The sequence below is a fragment of the Protopterus annectens genome, chromosome 1.part1 (genome assembly GCF_019279795.1).
Source record: "Protopterus annectens isolate FY-2018-M chromosome 1.part1, PAN1.0, whole genome shotgun sequence".
In the NCBI taxonomy this organism is placed as follows: Eukaryota; Metazoa; Chordata; order Ceratodontiformes; family Protopteridae; genus Protopterus; species Protopterus annectens.
In genome coordinates, this window is record NC_056726.1 from 1557044609 (window position 1) to 1557066137 (window position 21529).

Below are 21529 nucleotides of genomic sequence, written 5' to 3' on the forward strand. Positions count from 1 at the left end.
TCTGCAAAAGGGGCCTTATACAAATGATAATGTGTGTCCGGAACCCTGTAGTACCTATCGGGCTTAGCCGGGGCCGGAGGTAGAGAATCAGGAGCAGTACAAGCATCATTAAATGCATCATCCACAACAGTAAGTACTGGAGGAATGGCTAAAGGCCTATGCTGTGGCAAATGCAAAAAGGTTCTAAGCCTTTTCCTAGAGTCTGAAAAATCCTGGCCCTGCCATTGAAATTGTTCCCTCATAGCATGCAAGGTTTCCCCAAAAGAAAATTTCTCAGGCGGAGAGGCAGAAGGAATGGACTCTTCTGCATCAGAGTCCTCATAAGGAGAAAAGGGGCCCTCTGGAGGGTTTGAATTACCTGAATCATCAGAGAAGTCATCTGAAGAAACTGGCTCAGGGGGCTCTACTCTAGTCCTCTTCTCTGGAGGTGGGTGAGAGGCCCTGTCTGGATGTGGTTGGGATCCCCGGATCAAAGAAATGAGATCCTCTGCTAGACTAAGCATTTGTGAACTAGAGCTAGGCCTGTGAGAGGGGGTCTTAGCAGGCACAGTTTTGGAAGTTTTTGCTGCTTTAGCCCTGGCAAAGGCCTTAATCGACATGGATGCAGGAGGCCTAGCAGCTCCACGTGCAGGGGTGGATATATCCAAAGGGATAGTGTCAGATAAATCCTGTGAACCTGCAAGAGGTGGGATTTCAGTACCAGATTCAGCCAAGCTAGATGAGGCCTCGGTAAGAGGTAAGTTTTCGGCCGAAGGAAGAACAGTGGACTCGGTTTCAGCCGAAACAGAGACACTCGTGGTTGGCTTAACCGCGGTTTCGGCCGAAACCGCGGACCGCGAGTGTCGGTCCTTTTCCTTGCGCTTTTTAGAAATTTGCGTAGTCGGAGTATCCGACGGCATAATGTAAGCAAAAGCGGAGCCGAAAAACTCTTCAGCAAATTCCGACCGACGTCTAAGCGTCCGTCGGTTGAAAGAGGCACAGGCTAGACAAGCTGCTACGTCGTGGTCTGGGCCTAAGCAAGGTAAGCAGTAAGAGTGGAAATCTTTATGAGGTATTTGTTTCCCACAAGTTAAACAGTTATTCACTTTTTCTGACATCGGCTGAGGCAAGAAAGAGTCCCCAACGGGGTACTTAGCTTTTTAGAAGTCTTCGGTAGTAGTAATCACTGGTTCTGACCGACCGGCACTTGCGAACAGCTTCTGCTTCGGGTGCCACGCGGCAAGAAAGACTGAGGAAAATGGCGTCGGCTGATGCCTTTATACCCGAAGAACTGCAGCTATGACGTCGGGTGAAGTGCGACACCAGCCAAGGCCAGAGCCAGACTTTGGAATCCGGCCGGCCGAAAGGCTGCCTGACGACAGGACAACCCATTTGTAAGGACTGCAGATGCATTCTTGAAGGACATCACAGTGAGATTAGTTAAATATTGCTTATTCTCTAACTGTGTGAACCTGTCCACCTGTGTTAATTTTAATATTTCCTGTATCTGAAACTCTGGTGTTTATTGTAAACAGATATTTAGTATGTTCATGTTCTTTTATTATTAAATATATTTAAACTTTTCATTGTGGCTGGCCCTTTAGTGAATAGTTTAACCTTTGAGAGAACTTATATCTACTGGTGACATTGTGGCCACTCCTGAAAGCCTGGCTGTTTGGTCAACATTACCATTAGTATTAATTTCACTCAATATAATTGGGTACCCTTGCAAGACCATTAGAGTAGCTGGCTTTGGGTTACCTGGTGGCAATGTAACTACCTTATAGTCTGGGAAGAAGGGGGCATAGCTAGTAAACCTGTGCCAGCCAGCCTTTCCCAGGTGTTTACACGTGAAAATCAAATCTCATAGTGTGTGTGCGCGTGTGTGTATGTACGTATGTATGTGTGTGTGTGTGTGTGTGTGTGAGAGATACTTACTTGGAGGAGTAGAAACATGAAGCACTGGTTTCACAAAGAGGGTGCTGGAGGACTTAGCCTGGGGGAACACAGCTAAGGACTCAACCCTACAGCTGTGCCAGTGGGGAGTCTTACTGGGGAGGGAGACAGATAGAAAACCCAGACCTCAGACTGAGTGTGTTCTCTGTGTGCTCTTAAGGGAAACTGTGCTTGATGAAAAGAGCTGCATCTGGAAATACCGGGTGTATCCATTTTTGTTCCAAGTGAATGTCCCTCTCCAGTGCCAGTGGTGAGGACTCAGGCTTTTTGATTGCTGGCTCAGAGTAGGGACGTCACAGTACGCATCAGCTTTTAAGCCAAACCAATAGACTAATGTTAACATACAGTGAGGAGATACTAGCACAGCGGCATGAAATAAAACAACAAAAACCACTAAAGATGACACAGGCTTGATGCCATTTTTATACCAGATGCATGCTGCGGCTGGGGAGACAAGGAAAGGTGTAGAGCTGAAGAAATTGGGCTGAACGTTGACCTTCACCTGAGGTAAAGATCCTTATGGTGATTACTGCGACAGTGATCCATACAAAGAAAACTGACTATTGTTCAGGAAAAAAAATGGCATCAAATCTGCAACTAGACATGTAACAATGTTCAGAGAAAAAAGCAACATTAATATCTGGACAACAAGGAAAAGACTTGTCTTGTACAAATGCCAAACCTCTGTTGAAAGCTCAGGACATAACAATGCTATACGCTGCAGCAGTTTCTGACAGCTCTTTATAGTTAATACTTCTTTGAACACATTTTAACAATACACCTGAAAAAGCTTCAAATAAAATTTTCAAACATTAATATACCATCTGAAACTGCAGATATTCATTAAATGAGTAGATATGATCCTATGCGATAAGATCATAGGAGATTACTAGGCCATCAACCCTGAGGTAATTTTAAGCCTAGTCATTTTAACCCAATGTAATATGATAGAGTTACTAATCAATACCAAAGACTGCATTAAGTGATGACTGCTCATGTCCAGGAGGGTTGTGGGTGCTATCCCCATTAAGAATTTGCGGTGCCTCATTCACTCATCCAGGATCCTCCTTGAACAGCGTCATAGAGATACTCTGCTTCACATGAATTGGTAGCCTGCTCCAAAGACATGGCAGTCACTGGGAGATAAATCTGTCCTTCCAGCATGTACTATTTATGTCGCAGGCTATATTTAAGTCCCTGAAATGGGGTAGCCCAAAACCCATCTGATTTACAGATATGCAGCAAGTTCATTAAGTTTGGGTCTTGTGTTGCTCTGTAGGCCAGGCACAAGTCACCCTAAGAAGTCTACATGATACAGAGTATAGCAACAGGGATTTTAGTCAGTCTGTGTAAGGCACATGCTGAAGGCCCTTGATCTTTGTTAGAAACTTGGGAGGTCTAATTGTATTATGTGCTTAATATGGTACATACTGAATGGGGCGTTATACTCAATCATGGGCTGGATAAGTGCAGAGCATAGGGGGGTTATAACTTCTTTTACTCTCGAAGCGATACCTTTACTAATCAAATGAGCTACATGGAAAGCTTTCCTTATTAACGGTAGACATGTGGTGGTCGAAGTTAAGGTTGCGGTCAACCTGGGATCCCAGATCCCATACCACTTCATGGGTACTGAGAGTATTGTTACTGATTTGATAGTGTGAAGGGACATTGTGCCGAAGGGAATGATTATGCATTTCTTTGCAATCAGTTTGAGACCATGACTAATACACCAGTCATTGGTCTATGTGAGATTATCCTGGAGTATAGGGACATAATTTGGGGATTTAATGATTGTACCTAGTTTGCAGTTGTCTGCAAACTTAGTCAGCCACAATCCCAGAGTTTTGACCTGAACTTCTGAGAAGTATATATCAAACAGTACAGGGCCAGGCACTAACCCCTGTGGCACCCCACTGGCAACAGATATGCTGGTTGATGTGGAGTCACCCACTTTGATAGTGTGTGTCTGGTTTGTGAGCCAGCTGGCAACCTATCTTACAACAAAGGGGTTTACATTCAGTTTGCTAAATATTTCGGTAATGCCTGAATGTGGGGCTGTATTGAAAGCCTTTGCCAAGTTGGGGAATGCTGTATGCACAGATTTGCCCTCATCAATGGCCTTGGTCACATTTTCAAAGAAATCCACCAGATGTAACAGGCAGGATCTTCCCTTCATGAAGCTGAACTGGGTAGAATCCAGGGTTTGGAGTTCACATATGTCTTTATTTATGAGGTCCAGATGATACATTCCATGGCCTTACAGATGAGGCTGGTCAAGCTTATGAGTCTGCTGCTAGGCCACCTTTGTGAAGGGGAATAACTTCAGCTGTTCTCCATTCTGCAGGAACAAAGCCTGTGGTTAGGCTATTACTGAAAAGGGTACTTACAGGTGATGCTTGTTCATGTTTTAGAACGTTTAGAAGACAGATGGTATGTCATCTGGTCCAACAGAGGCCATTTTCTTTGCCTTGGACAGGGCTTTGAGGACCTGCTCTTCAGACACACAAGGTGGGTGGAAGTTTGGAGGAGAGTTTGTAGTAAGTTAGGAGGGGATAAGGGAGTGAAATTTTCACCAAACCTATCCGCTAGCAGGTTCACTATCTCTGTATGGTCAAGTATGTGTGATACCGTTGGCCACCACTTCTGCACATGCTTGTGTCCTACCCTTTAGGTTACGTACACAGCTGTACATGGCCTTATGGTTACCCATGGCAATACTTGCTAGGTTTCTCTCAAAGGAACTCTTGGAAGATTTGACAAGTTGTCTTATTTGCCTGACTTTCCACTGTTGGGTCCTTCTCTTTGCTTTCTTGGACAGCAACCTTTTGCATTTATTGCAAAGTTTGTTGATGTTGGAAATCCACTACAGCACCTTGATTTTACTTGGGGTCTGGCTTTGATTCTACCTGGTACAGCCGAATTTATGCACTTATGCAAGTGATTGCACAGGGCCTTAGTGTAAGCTTTGGCATAGCTACCAATTTCAGGTTGCGGTGGGGCTTGGAACGCTTTTATACCTTCACCTAGGAGGGTATAGTTTGCCTTGGTGAAGTTTTTTCGTCTGATTTCACCCTTTGTGAGTTCTGGTGTTGTGTCAGTTCGAAGGTGACTGACTTGTGGTCAATTTTAACTAATAAGGGTCCAACAGTTGCAGCAATGCACCTGTTTGACATGATGGTGAGGACCAGATCTAGAATGTTTGCTCCTTTTGTTGGGGTATGGACAATCTGTTCCAGGGCATTTGAACTCTCAAACTCAAGGAACTTTTGTGCTAGCGAGTTTGGGCTAGAGTAGGTTTCCCAGTTGATGGTGAGATAAATGAAATCTCCCATAATTAGTGCTTTTGGTAAAATTTGGATCGTTTCCAGTTTGGTTAAGTAGGCTTTGTGGGTTTCCTGACCCATGGAGAGGAATCTATGACTGGCTTGGACTTGAATGGATCCAATACATAACTCCAGACAAACACCAGATACTTTAATAAAACAACAAAGCTTTCGGATTACAAATCCTTCATCACTGTTAGAATACCTATACTAAATTCTAAAACCTTAAATAGTCAATTAAACAGTCACATAACAGCCAGCCTATAAAGACAAAAATATACAATAAACATTTAATTTTAAAATTGTTTCTATGTATAAAAAGTATATATTAAATATACATAAAATTCATCAAACCATTCATTATCTTATTTCCTTCTGCTTTTTAACTAATATTGGTTTAATAGTCAGTGCATTATTTAGTCCTGGTTTCATATCAGCTCTCAATCTCATTATCCAGGTATATTCTCTATTCTCAAGAACACTGTTTAGGTCCCCACCCCTAATCTGCTTATGTACTATGTCTACTACTCTAAATTTAAAGCTGTGAGCATTTCCATTTTCCATTACTTGTTTACTTAAGGCATTATTTTCCATTCTCCTATGTATATTTGACTTATGCTCTATAATACGATCTTTAAGTTTCTTGCTACTTTTACCAACATAAAAACATGAACACACTGTACAGGTTGCCAGGTAAACAATATTTTCTGTACTACATGTTGCCGTACATTTAAATACAACATTTTCTTTAGTTATTGGATGCATAAATGAAGTAGTGTCATTTTTAAAAATATCGTCACAACAAGTACAATTTATACAGGGATAGGTACCCATTTTAAAACTGTTTTGCCTTCCATTGTTCTGTTTTGGAAAGGCTTTATAGCATAGTTTGAGTTTCAGATTTTGAGCATTTTTATATGCAAAGAAAGGCCTATTTTCCAATATCTGGCATATTTCAGGCATAGCCATCAAAATGCCCCAATTATTTTCTATTACCTTCTTCACCTGCTCAGTTTTTAAATTATAAGTCAAGTATTTTACTACTTCTGCTTTACGTATATTCATTGTTGCACTTTGTTCCCTAATATTAAATGCCACCATATTATTAACACTTCTAGCTTCTAAAGTTTCTTTTACATACTGGTTGACCATTCTATATGGGTAACCCCTTTCTAAAAATTCACTGGCCATATCATTTAATTGTTTTTCACATACCCCATCATCAGTATTCAGCCTACTCACCCTTAACATTTGGGATTTTACTATTCCTTTGAATATATGCGGTGGATGCATACTGTTCTTATGTACATATCTACTAACTTGTACTTCTTTTTTATGTACACCGGTCTCAATATTTTCACCCTTCCTTTCTATACTCACATCTAAGTGAAAGCTATCTTTTTTGGGGAGCAAAGTACTTTAAACCGGAAAAAAGGTTGTAGTACTCTCTAAATAGTGTACAAAACTTCTCAAAGTATCTTCAGTTCCTTTCCACACCAAAAGGCAATCATCTACATATCTACCATAATATAGTACATTCTCTTTACACTCATTTTCTGTACCAAACATCATATTCTTTTCCCATTGATCCAGTACTAAATTAGCATAGGTGTTAGCCACTGCTGTACCCATGTCTACACCTGCTATCTGTAAATAAGTTCCTCATTAAACAGAAACACATTCTTTGTCAAAACTATATCTAGTAGATGGCATATATTCTCTATCTCTCCTGCTTGTATGCCTGTTTACTCATTGAGGAAACTATGGATTGCCTCTATCCCATATTTATTGGGTATAACCGTAAAGAGGGAATCTACATCTAGTGTAGCAAAGATGTAGTTTACATTACTTTCAGATATATGCCAGTTCTTTAATTTCTGTAAAAAATCATTAGTATCTTTCAAATAACTAACACATAATGGCAGATATTTACTTAAACTTTCCTGAAGGTATAACGATATTGGTTCTGTAATCCACCCCCTTCCTGATACTATTGGTCTCATTGGGGCGTGTACTAATGATTTATGCAGTTTCAGTATACCATATATAATCGGTATTTTTGGACAGGATACAGTGAAAAAAATTAAACAATTCTATTGATAGACCATTATTAAACTGCATATCATAAATGGCCATATTATACTCACCAATACACATCTTTATCTCTTGAAAAGTAATATTTTTAAATGTTTTTTCATCTTGCAGGAATGTACACATAGCATTCACATAATCTTTATCCATTAGAACTATTGCTCCCCCTTTATTAGCCTGCTTAATCACTATTTCATCATTCATCATTAATTGCTGTAACCAATATATACAACTCCAGACAAAAGCCAGATACTTTAATAAAACAACAAAGCTTTTGGATTACAAATCCTTCATCAGTGTTAGAATACCTATACTAAATTCTAAAACCTTAAATAGTCAATTAAACAGTCACATAATAACAGCCAGCCTATAAAGACAAAAATATACAATAAACATTTAATTACTTTAAAACTGTTTCTATGTATAAAAATATATATTAAATATACATAATAAAATTCATAAAACCATTCATTATCTTATTTCTTTCTGCTTTTTAACTAATATTGGTTTAACAGTCAGTGCATTATTAAAGTAATTAAACACTGATGAAGGATTTGTAATCCAAAAGCTTTGTTGTTTTATTAAAGTATCTGGCGTTTGTCTGGAGTTGTATTTATTGGATTCGTGCACCTGGCTAGTTTCAGCTTTATCACTGTCCTGACATTATTTTCTTGTAACTTTGGTGAGAGGTTGGATTTTGAGCATTGGGCTTTACAAAAGAGCAGCCGGCCACACAATTACTTGAATATCTCTATCATTGATATGGAGACTACTGCAAACCAGCGTACATTGAAAGGACTTCTTACAACAGAAGGTAATCCATTACTACAAATAGCAGCTACTACAGTAGAAACTACGGGAGTCGCTCCCCAGCCGATGGAAGGTTTAACTGAGTGTATACTGCCTTTGGAAAGGAAGGTTCAAACCTTCAAACGGCTCCTATGGCAGCGACTAAGCTTTAATGCTTATTTGGAGCTGGGAATAGCACCAAGAGCTTTGCGAATAAAAACTATTGCATCCTATGCTAATACATACCCTGAACATTTAAAGAAATGGCAACAGCTAAATCTTAAATTGAGCAGTGAGTATATGCTATTGATGAATGACTTTTTTGCACCAATAGAGTCTGAAATGGTAAATGAAATACTGAAACTGGAAAATGAACTGTGTGAAAATTTGCATTGTTCCGGTGTAGCACATCACTTTCAATTGATGCTAAATAGGTTGCAGCAATTAGATACTAAACTAGAATCTACAAAAAAAAAAACAAAAGTTGTTGTGAGACATTAATGATTATAAAATGGGGCACATCTTCTTTTGGCCAAAAACAATAAGAGCTAATGCAGCCACTAACCATCGGAAAGGGGAAATGTACTGGTTAGATCAAATAACACTAGATAACACTCTGTTAACAGGTATAGCTAGCAGAGACACTATGAATATTCATGAGGTGACGAGCTTGCGAATAAGACAAAATTAGGAAGGAGAGATCTTCAAGGAAACAACGCGAGAACAAGAAGGTGAAAGATCTGGCTCAGGAGAGCAGAGTCGATAGTGTACAGTGAAAGATGGGGTAAAGGAGCACCAAAATACTCCTACATCGCAGCGTGTGACAGACAATTCACATATATCACCGAAAGAAATGGATAAAACGGCAACTAAGAAGATGGATTTTTTTTAAAAAACACCATTTCGGCTGGAAGTAGCCGAGAAAATAAGTTTAAATTTACAAAAATCTATTAGGGAATGTCCCATACAAGAGCAGACGGGCAAGCATGTGAGCAACATGGCGAAATGAAAGAACAGCAACCCGTTTGCTCAGAACAAAACAGCAAGACACTGACTAGGGCATCAACAAGTATTGTAAACCTTTCAAGTTTTGCCTTATCAAAAGGGAATGTTCATTCCTACTTATATAGGCACTACTGCTGATGCTTTAACAGACTTAAAAATGTTTGCTAGAAGAATTAATACCAACTAGTTATCCTATAGTTACAGCATTTCATATTTGTGAAAATGAACTAAGGCAATTGTATGCTAAAAAGTTGGAAAATAAATATTATAACTTAAAAACCCAGGAGAGTAGAAGTTTACAGCAATTAATGATGAAATAGTGATTAAGCAGGCTGATAAAGGGGGGAGCAATAGTTCTAATGGATAAAGAAGATTATGTGAATGCTATGTATACATTCCTGCAAAATGAAAAAACTTTTAAAAAGATAACTTTTCAAGAGATAACGATGTTTATTAGTGAGTATAATATGGCCAATTACGATATGCAATTTAATAATGGTCTATCAATAGAATTGTTTAATTTTTTCACTGTATTATGTCCAAAAATACCAATTATATATGGTATACCGAACTGCATAAATCATTAGTACACCCCCCAATGAGACCAACAGTATCAGGAAGGGGGTGGATTACAGAACCAATATCGGTATACCTTCAGGAAAGTTTAAGTAAATATCTGCCATTATGTGTTAGTTATTTGAAAGATACTAATGATTTTTTACAGAAATCAAAGAACTGGCATATATCTGAAAGTAATGTAAACTACATCTTTGCTACGATAGATGTAGATTCCCTCTTTACGGTTATACCCAATAAATATGGGATAGAGGCAATCCGTAGTTTCCTGAATGAGGAAACAGACATACAAGCGGAAGAGAGAGAATATATGCCATCTACTATATATAGTTTTGACAAAGAATGTGTTTCTCTTTAATGAGGAACCATATTTACAGATAGCAGGTGTAGACATGGGTACAGCAGTGGCTAACACCTATGCTAATTTAGTACTGCATCAATGGGAAAAGAATATGATGTTTGGTACAGAAAATGAGTGTAAAGAGAATATACTATATTATGGTAGATATGTAGATGATTGCTTTTTGGTGTGGAAAGGGACTGAAGATACTTTGAGAAGCTTTTTACACTATTTAGAGAGTACTACAACCTTTTTCCGGTTTAAAATAATTTGCTCCCCAAAAAAGATAGCTTTCTTAGATGTGAGTATAGAAAGGAAGGGTGAAAATATTGAGACCGGTGTACATAAAAAAGAAGTACAAGTTAGTAGATATGTACATAAGAACAGTATGCATCCACCGCATATATTCAAAGGAATAGTAAAATCCCAAATGTTAAGGGTGAGTAGGCTGAATACTGATGATGGGGTATGTGAAAAACAATTAAATGATATGGCCAGTGAATTTGTAGAAAGGGGTTACCCATATAGAATGGTCAACCAGTATGTAAAAGAAACTTTAGAAGCTAGAAGAGTTAATATGGTGGCATTTAATATTAGGGAACAAAGTGCAACAATGAATATACATAAAGTAGAAGTAGTAAGATACTTAACAACTTATAATTTAAGAACTGAGCAGGTGAAGAAGGTAATAGAAAAGAATTGGGGCATTGTGATGGCTATGCCTGAAATATGCCAGATATTGGAAAATAGTACTTGCTGTGACGATATTTTTAAAAATGACACTACTTCATTTATTCATCCAATAACTAAAGAAAATTTTGTATTTAAATGTACGGCAACATGTAGTACAGAAAATATTGTTTACCTAGCAACCTGTACAGTGTGTTCATGTTTTTATGTTGGTAAAAGTAGCAGGAAACTTAAAGATCGTATTAGAGAGCATAAATCAAATATACGTAGGAGAATGGAAAATAATGCCTTAAGTAAGCATGTAATGGAAAATGGAAGTGCTCATAGCTTTAAATTTAGAGTAATAGACATAGTACATAAGCTGATTAGGGTTGGGGACCTAAACAATGTTCTTAAGAATAGAGAATATACCTGGATAATTAGATTGAGAGCTGATATGAAACCAAGACTAAATAATGCACTAACTATTAAACCAATATTAGTTAAAAAGCAGAAAGAAATAAGATAATGAATGGTTTTATGAATTTTATTATGTATACTTAACATATACATTTTATACAAAGAAACAATTTTAAAGTAATTAAATGTTTATTGTATATTTTTGTCTTTATAGGCTGGCTGTTATGTGACTGTTTAATTGACTAAGGTTTTAGAATTTAATACAGGTATTCTAACACTGATGACGGATTTGTAACCCAAGCGCTTTGTTGTTTTATTAAAGTATCTGGCGTTTGTCTGGAGTTGTATTTATTGGATTTGTGCACCTGGCTACAGTTTCAGCTTTATCACTGTCCTGACATTATTTTCTTGGAAATGAATGGACCTGGAGGAACTCCATAAAGTTGTCCAGTTTAACTAGACGCGAGGTGAATTTATCTCTTATATAGAATGAAACACCGGCTCGTTTGGTTTTCACACGTACATTTTGCGGTCTAAAGGTGTGGAAGGCATTGCAGACTTGCAAGGCCGGGGTACACTCTGAGGCCTTAAACCAGGTTCTGTGACTGCGCCCCAATACCCCACCCAAAAGAGAGCGAGAGAGATTTAATAATGTCTTGGAAAAACTTGCAAAAGCAAACTCAAGATTTAAAAACAATATACCTATTACATATTTGGCCTATACTGGAAATCATACAAAAGTGGACTGGTCTTACATGAGAAATAACTGACATCACCTGCCACAAGAGAAAGGCACATGATTATGTTATTACAGCTATCAAACTAAAAACATTTACTTATTTACATTTATGTTAGAAGTGCTAACCTGTTTGATGAGCTGGCCTGGGTTTGCTTTTTAGTCACAATCAAGACAGACTAGAAAAGACAACCATAACTGGAAAGTTGAGCATTAACACAAGGCTTTCAAAAGAGAATACACATTTTTTGTGCAAAAAAAAAAAAAATTGTATTATAGTTCTTACATACACACACACACACATATATATATATATATATATATATATATATATATATATATATATATATAAATATACACGTATGTGAGTGCATGTGTATATACATAAAGAGAGAGAGAGTACACAAACACAAAAGCTACGTTAATTAAACCACCACCTCTCACATTCCAGTGTTTTTTCAGGAGTCACTACAAGAAACATTTTTTTTCTATTAAACCAACATGCACCTAACTAGTTTAAAGGACATAAAAGACATGATTGTATATATACTTCTATGAGATGCACACATTCCTTCCTCAAACAAAATCAGATGCATTCACTTGAGGAAAGGTTTTATTGTTTACAAGCTGACACTAGTACTGCTAATATTTCTGTACGTAATGCTTAACAAAGACACACTAGTTGTCCAAAATTTAATTTCTAACACACCAACCTTTTAGCCACAGGCGAGTGCCACCTCTTTTCCATCTGCATCCTGACAACAAGAAAAGAAAAAAACCAAAACTTCTGTTGGACACTGGCTTGATGATTTACAACTTGATCATTAAACATTTTAAAATCACAATTTATAACAAAAAAATTTACATTAAACTGAAATGACTCTCTTCAAACGTCAGCAAGCTAAACATAATAAAATGCATTAAATGCCAAGCTTGAAAAATGTGCAAAGCAAAGAAGCACACAAAAAAGTACAGTAATAAATCTCTGAGCATATTTAATTATGCTATAACTATGAAACTACAAAAAAATTATTCTGTATGGAATACCACTTTGTCCCAACTTTCTGAGAAGGGATCTTATTTACTTTGCTTATTTTTACATGTCAAATGGGTGGCCCACAGACCAAGAGTAAGTACTAATTCAAATACAGGAACTCAGAGTTTGTTGTGTAAAAATTAATCTAATCTGTAACTTGGTGAAATGAAATCAATGACTCAGATGTGAGCACTAAATAACCTGCCCCCACCCCTTTGCAGGATCCTCAGTAGAGCCTGCTTTCCAGCTGCACAAATCGGGAGGTTCAATGAGTGCTCACTACATTTTTCTCCCTCCAACTAAGTTGTAGCTTGATGGAACTGTAACTGGATGAAAATGAAAATGATACAGACCACGTGTGTGTGTGTGTATGTATATATATATATATATATATATATATATATATATATATATATAAAATATATATATATATATATATATATATATATATATATATATATATATATATATATATATATATATATATATATCTACACAGTACAGTTTTGTACACTTACCATAAATGTAGATGTTCGAGTGTATTCACTGTTGCAATCATTACATTTGGGTAATCTGCTGGCAGGTTGCCTTCAGTCTGCCTGAATAACAAAGTCTTGGGTCCTGCATCGGTTGCTGTCTCCTCTTCCATGACGTCATGTCGTCAGGGGTATAAAACATGCAGCCGACACCATTTTATTCAATTTTTCTTACCTCAGATGTCAGGTGCCCCCCAAATGGTGAGCAACAACAAAAAAAAAAAAAAAAAAATATATATATATATAAATAAAAAAGTACAGTTTTGCACCTACCATAAATGTAGATGTTCGAGTGTTCACACTGCTGCAGTCATCACACTTGGATTATCCTGCCGTCAGGCGGTCCCGCAGTCAGCCAGAGTTCCAAAGTCTTGGTCCGGCGTCGGTTGCTGTTGCTTCTTCCCTGACATCAGTGCGCCAGGGGTATATAATATGCATCCGACGCCATTTTCTTCAGTTTTTCTTGCCCCAGATGTCAGGTGCCCCCAAGTGGGTAGGCAATACATATTGCTAATAAAAAATATACATATAAAATAAAAACAATGCCTTCAGTTACCAGCAAATACACCCCAAAGGTTGCATAGGATAGAAGGGTATAGATAAGTCCAGCTAGTTCAGAGGGGATGGAGGGAGGGTAACCTGGAATACAGCAGTGTGAACACTCGAACATCTACATTTATGGTAGGTACAAAATTGTACTATGTTCATCGTGTTACACTGCTGCAGTCATCACACTTGGGTTGAATCCCAAAGCTAAGCTTGGGTGGCTGGTCTATAAAGAGTTAGGATTGGCTAAGAGGCCCTGCAGAACTGCAGTGGCAAATCCTGCTCTGGATTTAGGGTAAAGAGGTAGGTGGTAATGTTTAGTGAAGGTGTACACTGAACTCCAAGTTGCAGCCTCCAAAATTTCCTTGGTAGGTACTCCTCTGAGAAAGGCTGTTGAAGTGGCTGTTGCCCCGGTGGAATGAGGCCTAATGTTATTAGGGACTGATTTTCCATGCTCTATGTAGCAGTACCGAATACAGTGTCCTATCCATTTGGATATAGTCTGCTTTGAGATAGCCTTGCTTTGTGATCCTGCAGCATATGCTACAAACAGTTGATCAGTTTTCCTGAAAGCTTTTTTGTCCAAGTAGAAGCGTACCTGCCTGTGTATGTCCAAAGAATGCAGAAGTTTCTCCCCTTTATTTTGGGGGTTTGGATAAAAAGTAGGCAAATGGATGGTTTGGTTAAGAGCCACACTAGATACCACCTTTGGCATGAAGGTAGGGTTTGTCCTTAAAGATACCCTGTCCTGATGAAAAATTATAAAAGGTTCCACTGCCATTAATGCCTGTAGCTCTGAGACTCTTCGTGCTGAAGTTACTGCCAGGAGCAGAGCTGTTTTCCATGATAAAAATTTTAGATCTGCTGTATTGGCTGGCTCAAAAGGTGGTAGGGTCAGTTTTTCCAAAACGAAATTGAGGTCCCAATTTGGTGTTGGTGCTCTCCGGGGCGATCTTATGTTTTTAGCCCCTCTGAGGTACTGCTTTAGCAAGGGATGAGAGAATAAAGGAGGATCCATGTTGTAATGTGCAGAAATGGTAGAGGCGTGAATCTTAATTGATGAAAAGGATAGGCCTCTGTCCAGCATCTCAGTTAAGTATTGTAAAATCTGAGGAATGTTTGGAACAAGAGGGTCAAGGCTGTGAGCCTGGTTCCAGGCGCAGAATCTCTTCCATTTTTCTAAGTAAGATTTCCTGGTGCTAGGCCTCCTAAATGACATCCATAACAGCTTTAGAGAGAGGTGTTGCCTGCTTGACTAAAGTATCTGCCATGCAGCCAGGTTTAGGGTTTTGAGCTGACCATGCAGGATCTGATTGTTTTGTTGAGTCAGAAAGTGTGGTATTTGGGGCAAAATCCATGGTGGGCCCTGAGCCAAGTTCCTTAAGATAGGGTACCAGTGCTGGTGTGGCCAGTGTGGAGCAATCAGGACCATCTGTGGTTTTTCTTGTCTGGCTTTTAGGAGTACCTTTGAAAGGAGAGGCAGTGGTGGGAAGGCAAAGACTTTTAGGTTTTTCCAGCTGAACAGAAGAGCATCCCCTTTCCATGCTTGTTTGTGATGAGTCCTTGTGCAGAATTTTTGTAGCTGACAATTCAGAGGGAAGGCAAAAAGATCTATGTCTGGGCATCCCCATTTTTATGCTATCATGCTGAAGATTTGTGGATTCAATTTCCATTCATGAGGGTCCATGACATTTCTGCTTAGGTCATCTGCCAGAGTATTTTTCTTTCCTGGCAGGAATTGTGCTTGCAGGTGAACTTGGTACGTTAGAGCTGTGTTCCACAAGGTCATGGCTTGCCTGCATAGGGGATAAGAATGAGTGCCCCCTTGTTTGTTTATGTACCACATTACTAAGGTGTTGTCTGTCTTTAGTAATAGTTGTCCTGGATGTAGAAGGTCCTTGAAAGCTGTTAGGGCATTTTGAACAGCCAACATCTCTTTTTGACTGATGTGAAGATGCATCTGGTCTGTGGTCCACTTGCCCTGAATGCATTTTCCTGCCATGTGTGCTCCCCAGGCATAATCCGAAGCATCTGTTGTTTGAGTTTGCCTGGCTGTGGGTTGGGTAAAAGGCTGACACTTGTTTAGGTGACATGCCTGTACCCAACATCGAAACTCCCGTTGTAGGCAGAGAATTATTGGAATTACTGCTTCTAGACTGTGAGAATGTTGAGTCCAAACACTTTTTAGGTACCACTGTAATTTCCTCATGTGCAGTCTGGCATATGGTATTAGTAGTATGCAGGTTGCCATGAATCCCAGGGCCTGCAGAATTTTTCTTGCAAGGAGATGGGACATTTTTGCAGTAGTTGAAAATATTGAGTTAGTTGCACTTGTTTTTCTGGCGTGAGGTAAGCCATCTGGGCCGTTGTATTTAAGCTGACACCCAGGAATGCAATCTGTTGTAAGGGCACTAGTTTTGACTTCTTTTCGTTTACTGTGTACCCTAGAGAAATTAGCAACTTTTTCACAAACGCCAGATGCTGTAGAAGAATGTCCTTTGTCTCTGCTTGAATGAGGCAGTCGTCCAGGTATGGATATATTTGAATTCCTTTTTGTCTGCAAAATGCAATTACTGGTGCCAGGCACTTTGTGAAGACCCTGAGCGCAGTAGATAAGCCAAAGGGCAGTGCAGAGAATTGGTAGTGCATTGTACCAGCTTTGAATCGGAGGTATCTTCTTCAATTTTGTCTGATAGGGACATGCAGGTATGCCTCTTTGAGGTTCAGAGTAACAAGCCAAGCCTTTTTGCCCAGCATGGGTAGAAGCTGCTGTAATGTCAACATTTTGAATTTCGGAATATCCAGTTAAGTATTCAGAATTGAAAGGTCCAGTATAGGCCTCCAGGCTTTGTCCTTCCTGGGGACCAGGAAGAGTCTTGAGTAAAATCCTTGTCCTTGTTCCTGTTGTGGTACTTTTTGTATAGCTCTCATGTCCATGAGGGCTGAAATTTGTTTTTTGTGCCTCTGCCCATTGATTTTGTGGCAGGTCTGGCATTCCTTTTAGCTTTGGTAAAGTATGGAAGTGGAATATGTAACCTTGAGACAATATTCAGGACCCATTTGTCTTGGATGATTGTTTGCCAGCTTTGAGAAAAAAGTGCTAGTTTTCCCCCTAAGGGGGCTTCCAGAAGGGACGTGCTTGGCGTACGCAAAGGAAAGTCATTGTGACTGTTTCCTGTAAGGTTGAGACTTGTCCTCACCTCCTTTTGGGGTTGAGGTGCCCCACTGTCGTTGTCTGTTTGAGCCTTGGGGTTGAGATATGCCTCTTGGGCGTCTGTATCTGCCTCTGGAAAGGACCAATTTTTTGTTGGCCAATTTCTGCTAAACCGAGGTGGCTGTACCTGTAAGAAATCCTTGACTGTTTGCATAGATTTAGCTTTATCCTCCATTTTCTTTAACACCTCTTCTGCCTTAACACCAAACAAGGTATCATGTTGTAAAGGAGCAACCAATAAAGTACAGTTTTGTACCTACCATAAATGTAGATGTCCGACAGGCATGCATCTGCAGTCCTTACAAATGGGTTGTCCTGTCGTCAGGCAGCCCTTCGGTCGGCCGGATTCCAAAGTCTGGGTCTGGCCTCGGCTGGTGTCGCACTTCACCCGACGTCACAGCTGCAGTTCTTCGGGTATAAAGGCATCAGCCGACGCCATTTTCCTCAGTGTTTCTTGCCCCAGATGCCAGGTGCCCTCTAGGAAGGCTAAATTTGGATAAATGCAAATGGTTCCAAATATTAGAGAGCAAACAAAAAATAAGCATGTATGTACATATATACAAACAAATACACCACAATAGATTCCCCCAGCTAGCTACAAGATGGGCAAATACCCTAGGAGTACCACAGAGGGGAAGGAGGGTGGGTAATCCTGACTGCAGATGCATGCTTATCGGACATCTACATTTATGGTAGGTACAAAACTGTACTATGTCCTTCAAGGATGCATCTGCAGTCCTTACAAATGGGTAGAATACCATAGCCAAACTGGGGGAGGAGGAGAAATAAGATTATGGTGTAGTTAAGATCCCTTGCAAAACAGCAGTGGCAAAACCTGCTCGGGATCTGGAGTATAAAGGTAAATTATAATGCTTGGCAAATGTATGCACGGAGCTCCAAGTAGCAGCCTCTAAAATGTCTTTGGTAGCCACTCCTCGTAAAAAAGCTGTGGTAGTGGCTGTAGCCCTTGTAGAGTGAGGCCTGATGTTTTCTGGAGTTTTCTTCCCATGGTAGGAATAACAAAATCTAATGCAATTTCCTATCCACTTAGAGATTGTCTGTTTCGAAATTGCTTTTCCTTCCATTCCTGTTGCATATGCTTCCAGTAGCTGGTCAGTTTTTCTATTGCTCTTGGTCCTGTTCAGGTAGTAACGTAATTGTCTATGTACATCCAAGGTATGCAACAGTCTTTCTCCCCTGTTCTGTGGGTTGGGGAAGAATGTAGGTAGGTGGATAGCTTGATTTAAAGATACCCTGGAGACCACCTTTGGCATAAAAGTAGGATTAGTTCTCATGGACACTCTATCTTGATGGAAGATCAGGAAGGGCTGTACTGCCATTAATGCCTGTAGCTCGGATACCCTTCTTGCTGAAGTGATTGCAAGCAGGAAAGCAGTTTTCCATGATAAGTACTGTAATTTTGCTGTTGCTGCTGGTTCGAAAGGAGGGAGTGTCAACTTTTCTAGCACAAAGTTCAAGTCCCATGCTGGCAATGGTGGCTTCCTAGGTGGTTTTACGTTTTTAATTCCTCTCAGAAACTGCCTGAGTAGAGGATGTGAGAAGACTGGAGGATCCAAGTTGTATTCTGCTGAAATAGCTGATGCATGAATCTTAATGAAAGAATAGGACAGGCCGTTGTGGAAAAGCTCTGCCAAGTATTCCAGGACGTTAGCTATGTTTACCAGTGCCACATTTTTTCCTTTTGCAGTACTCCAAATGAGATATCTTTTCCATTTTGCTGAATAATTTTTTCTTGTTGAGGGTCTGCGAGCCTCCAAGATAATGTCTTTAACCCTTTGAGATAAATCTGGGTTATTTGGTATTATGCAATGCTCCAGGCAGCCAGCTGCAGTGTTTTCACGTTTGGATGTAGGGTTTTGAAGTTGTTCTGTGTTAAAAGCAGGGGAACAAGGGGCAGATGCCATATTTGTTCTCGAGACATGCTCCTCAGTAATGGGTACCAATGTTGCCTTGGCCAGTCTGGAGCTATCAGGATGATCCTTGGACGGTCTTCTTTGATCTTCAATAGCACCTTGTGCATCAAAGGAAGAGGTGGGAATGCATATGCTGTCAGGTTTTTCCAAATGAAGGATAGGGAGTCCACTTTCCAAGCAAGAGGGTGGTACGTCCTTGTGCAGAATATTTTCAGTTGGTGGTTGTGTGGGGATGCAAATAAGTCTATTTCTGGTAGTCCCCATTTCCCTGTAATGGTTTTGAAGATGTCCGGATGCAGCATCCATTCGTGAGCATCCGTGGTAGTTCTGCTTAGGATGTCTGCTAGCATATTTTCTTTTCCTGGCACAAAAATTGCTTGTAACTAAATGTTGAAGCTCAGAGCCACATTCCAGAGGTCCATTGCCATCCGGCATAGAGGGTATGAATGTGTGCCTCCCTGTTTGTTGATGTACCACATAACTGTGGTGTTGTCCGTCCTTATCAGCAGTTGACCCTGTTGAAGAAATGGTCTGAATGCCTGAATTGCCAGTTTTACTGCCAGCATTTCCTTTTGATTTATGTGTAGGTGCAGCTGGTCTTGAGTCCATAAGCCTTGTATGCACTTGTTCTATTCATTACTTCTACATTCTATTACATTTTGTATATATAAAGTCAGGATTTGTTTGTTTGAATTGTGTCTGAGGAAGTTGCATGGGCGACGAAAACATGTTTGTACTGAAGCGTTAAATAAATTTCTCATTGTGCAGTTCGCATTGGATTCTTGATTTGAGTGCCTTATAGTGACGTTGGTTACTCCTTGTGGCTGTTCCCTGCTTGTTTGCTGCCTTTTCTGGAGGTTTGGTTATTTTTTTGCAGCTTCGTTTCTATTTTGTTCTTGTATGCACTTGTCCAGCACGTGTGCCCCCCAACCGAGGTCTGAGGCATCTGTTGTGATGGCCTGGCTTGGCTGAGTGTTGTGGAAGGGCAGTCCCTTGTTTAATTGACAGGCCTGAGCCCACCACTGGAATTCTTGCTTCAGGCATGGAATTATTGGAATTTGGGTTTCTAGGCTGTGCTTGTGCTGAGACCATAAATTCCTTAGGTACCACTGTAACTTTCTCATATGTAGTCTGGCATTTGGAACCAATATTATGCAGGATGCCATGTAACCGAGGGCTTGCAGAACTTTTCTTGCTGTTAGCTGGTTCTGCTTTGTTAATGCCATGAAGTAGAGAGGGAGTTGCTCCTGTTTTTCTACTGTCAGGAATGCCATTTGTTTTGATGTGTCCAGATCTGCACCCAAGAAGGTTATCCTTTGGGATGGTATCAGCCTTGACTTTTTTATATTGACTGTGTATCCCAGGGCTTGTAGTAGATGAATGGCCCTTTCCAAATCTTTTGTTAATTTGTTTTTGTTGTCCGCTTGTAACAGGCAGTCGTCCAGGTAAGGGTAAATTTGAATTCCCTGTAGCCTGCAATGAGCAATTACTGATGCCAGGCATTTCGTGAATACTCTGGGCGCAGTAGATAAGCCAAAGGGCAATGCTGAGAATTGATAATGCTCTGATCCTGCAAGAAATCTGAGGTATCTTCTGCAATTTGGTCGTATGGGGCGTGCAGGTATGCCTCCTTGAGATCTAGAGTTACCAGCCAAGACTCCTTGCCCAGCATGGGAAGAAGCTGCTGTAGGGTCAGCATTTTGAATTTTGGAACAATGAGGTATGTGTTTAAAGCGGACAGGTCGAGAATAGGCCTCCATTGGTTTTCTTTTCTTGGTACCAGGAAGAGTCTGGAGTAAAATCCTTGCCCTTGTTCCATAGATGGTACCCTTTCTACAGCTCTCATCCTTAGTAAGTGAGTTATTTGTTCTAGAGCTTCTGTCTTCTGATTTGGAGGTAGGTTTGGCATTCCTCTCTTCCTTGGTAGAGTATGGAAGTGAAACCTGTAACCTTGGTCTATTGTCTGTAAAATCCATTTGTCTCCTGTGATGTAATGCCAGTTTACTGAAAATAAGGCTAGCTTCCCGCCTAAGGGTGCTTCTAGTTGTTCCCTGGTAGGCGGTGCTAGAGCCAAGTCACTGTGATTGTCCTGTGGAAGTGGTGGTGGCTGGATCTGTGGCTGCACCTCGCTGGTTGTTATTTTGCCACTGGCGTCCCCTGTAGGCACCTCTGGATTGACCCCTGCCTCTTGAGCGCCTATTCCTGCCTCTCGGAGCTCTGGAGGTGTCTGGAAAGGACCAATTCTTGGAAGGCCAGTTCCTGCCAAACCTTGGAGGCTGGACCTGCAAGAAATCCTTGACTGTCTGGACAGATTTTGCTTTCTCTTCCACCTTCTTCAGCACCTGCTGTGCAGGGGAGCCAAACAAATTGAGCTTA

The 21529-nt window shown here is 40.1% G+C and overlaps 1 protein-coding gene across 1 annotated transcript in view; it reads right to left on the minus strand.

The window, feature by feature from the left end:
- The window catches only part of SRRM1 (serine and arginine repetitive matrix 1), a gene marked incomplete in the record, with an annotated part of 1602281 nt that overhangs the window by 609293 nt on the left and 971459 nt on the right, over positions 1-21529 (minus strand). Inside the window, 1 exon segment of the mRNA XM_044083096.1 lies at positions 12601-12642. Within this exon segment, the coding sequence (XP_043939031.1) occupies positions 12601-12642 (42 nt within the window).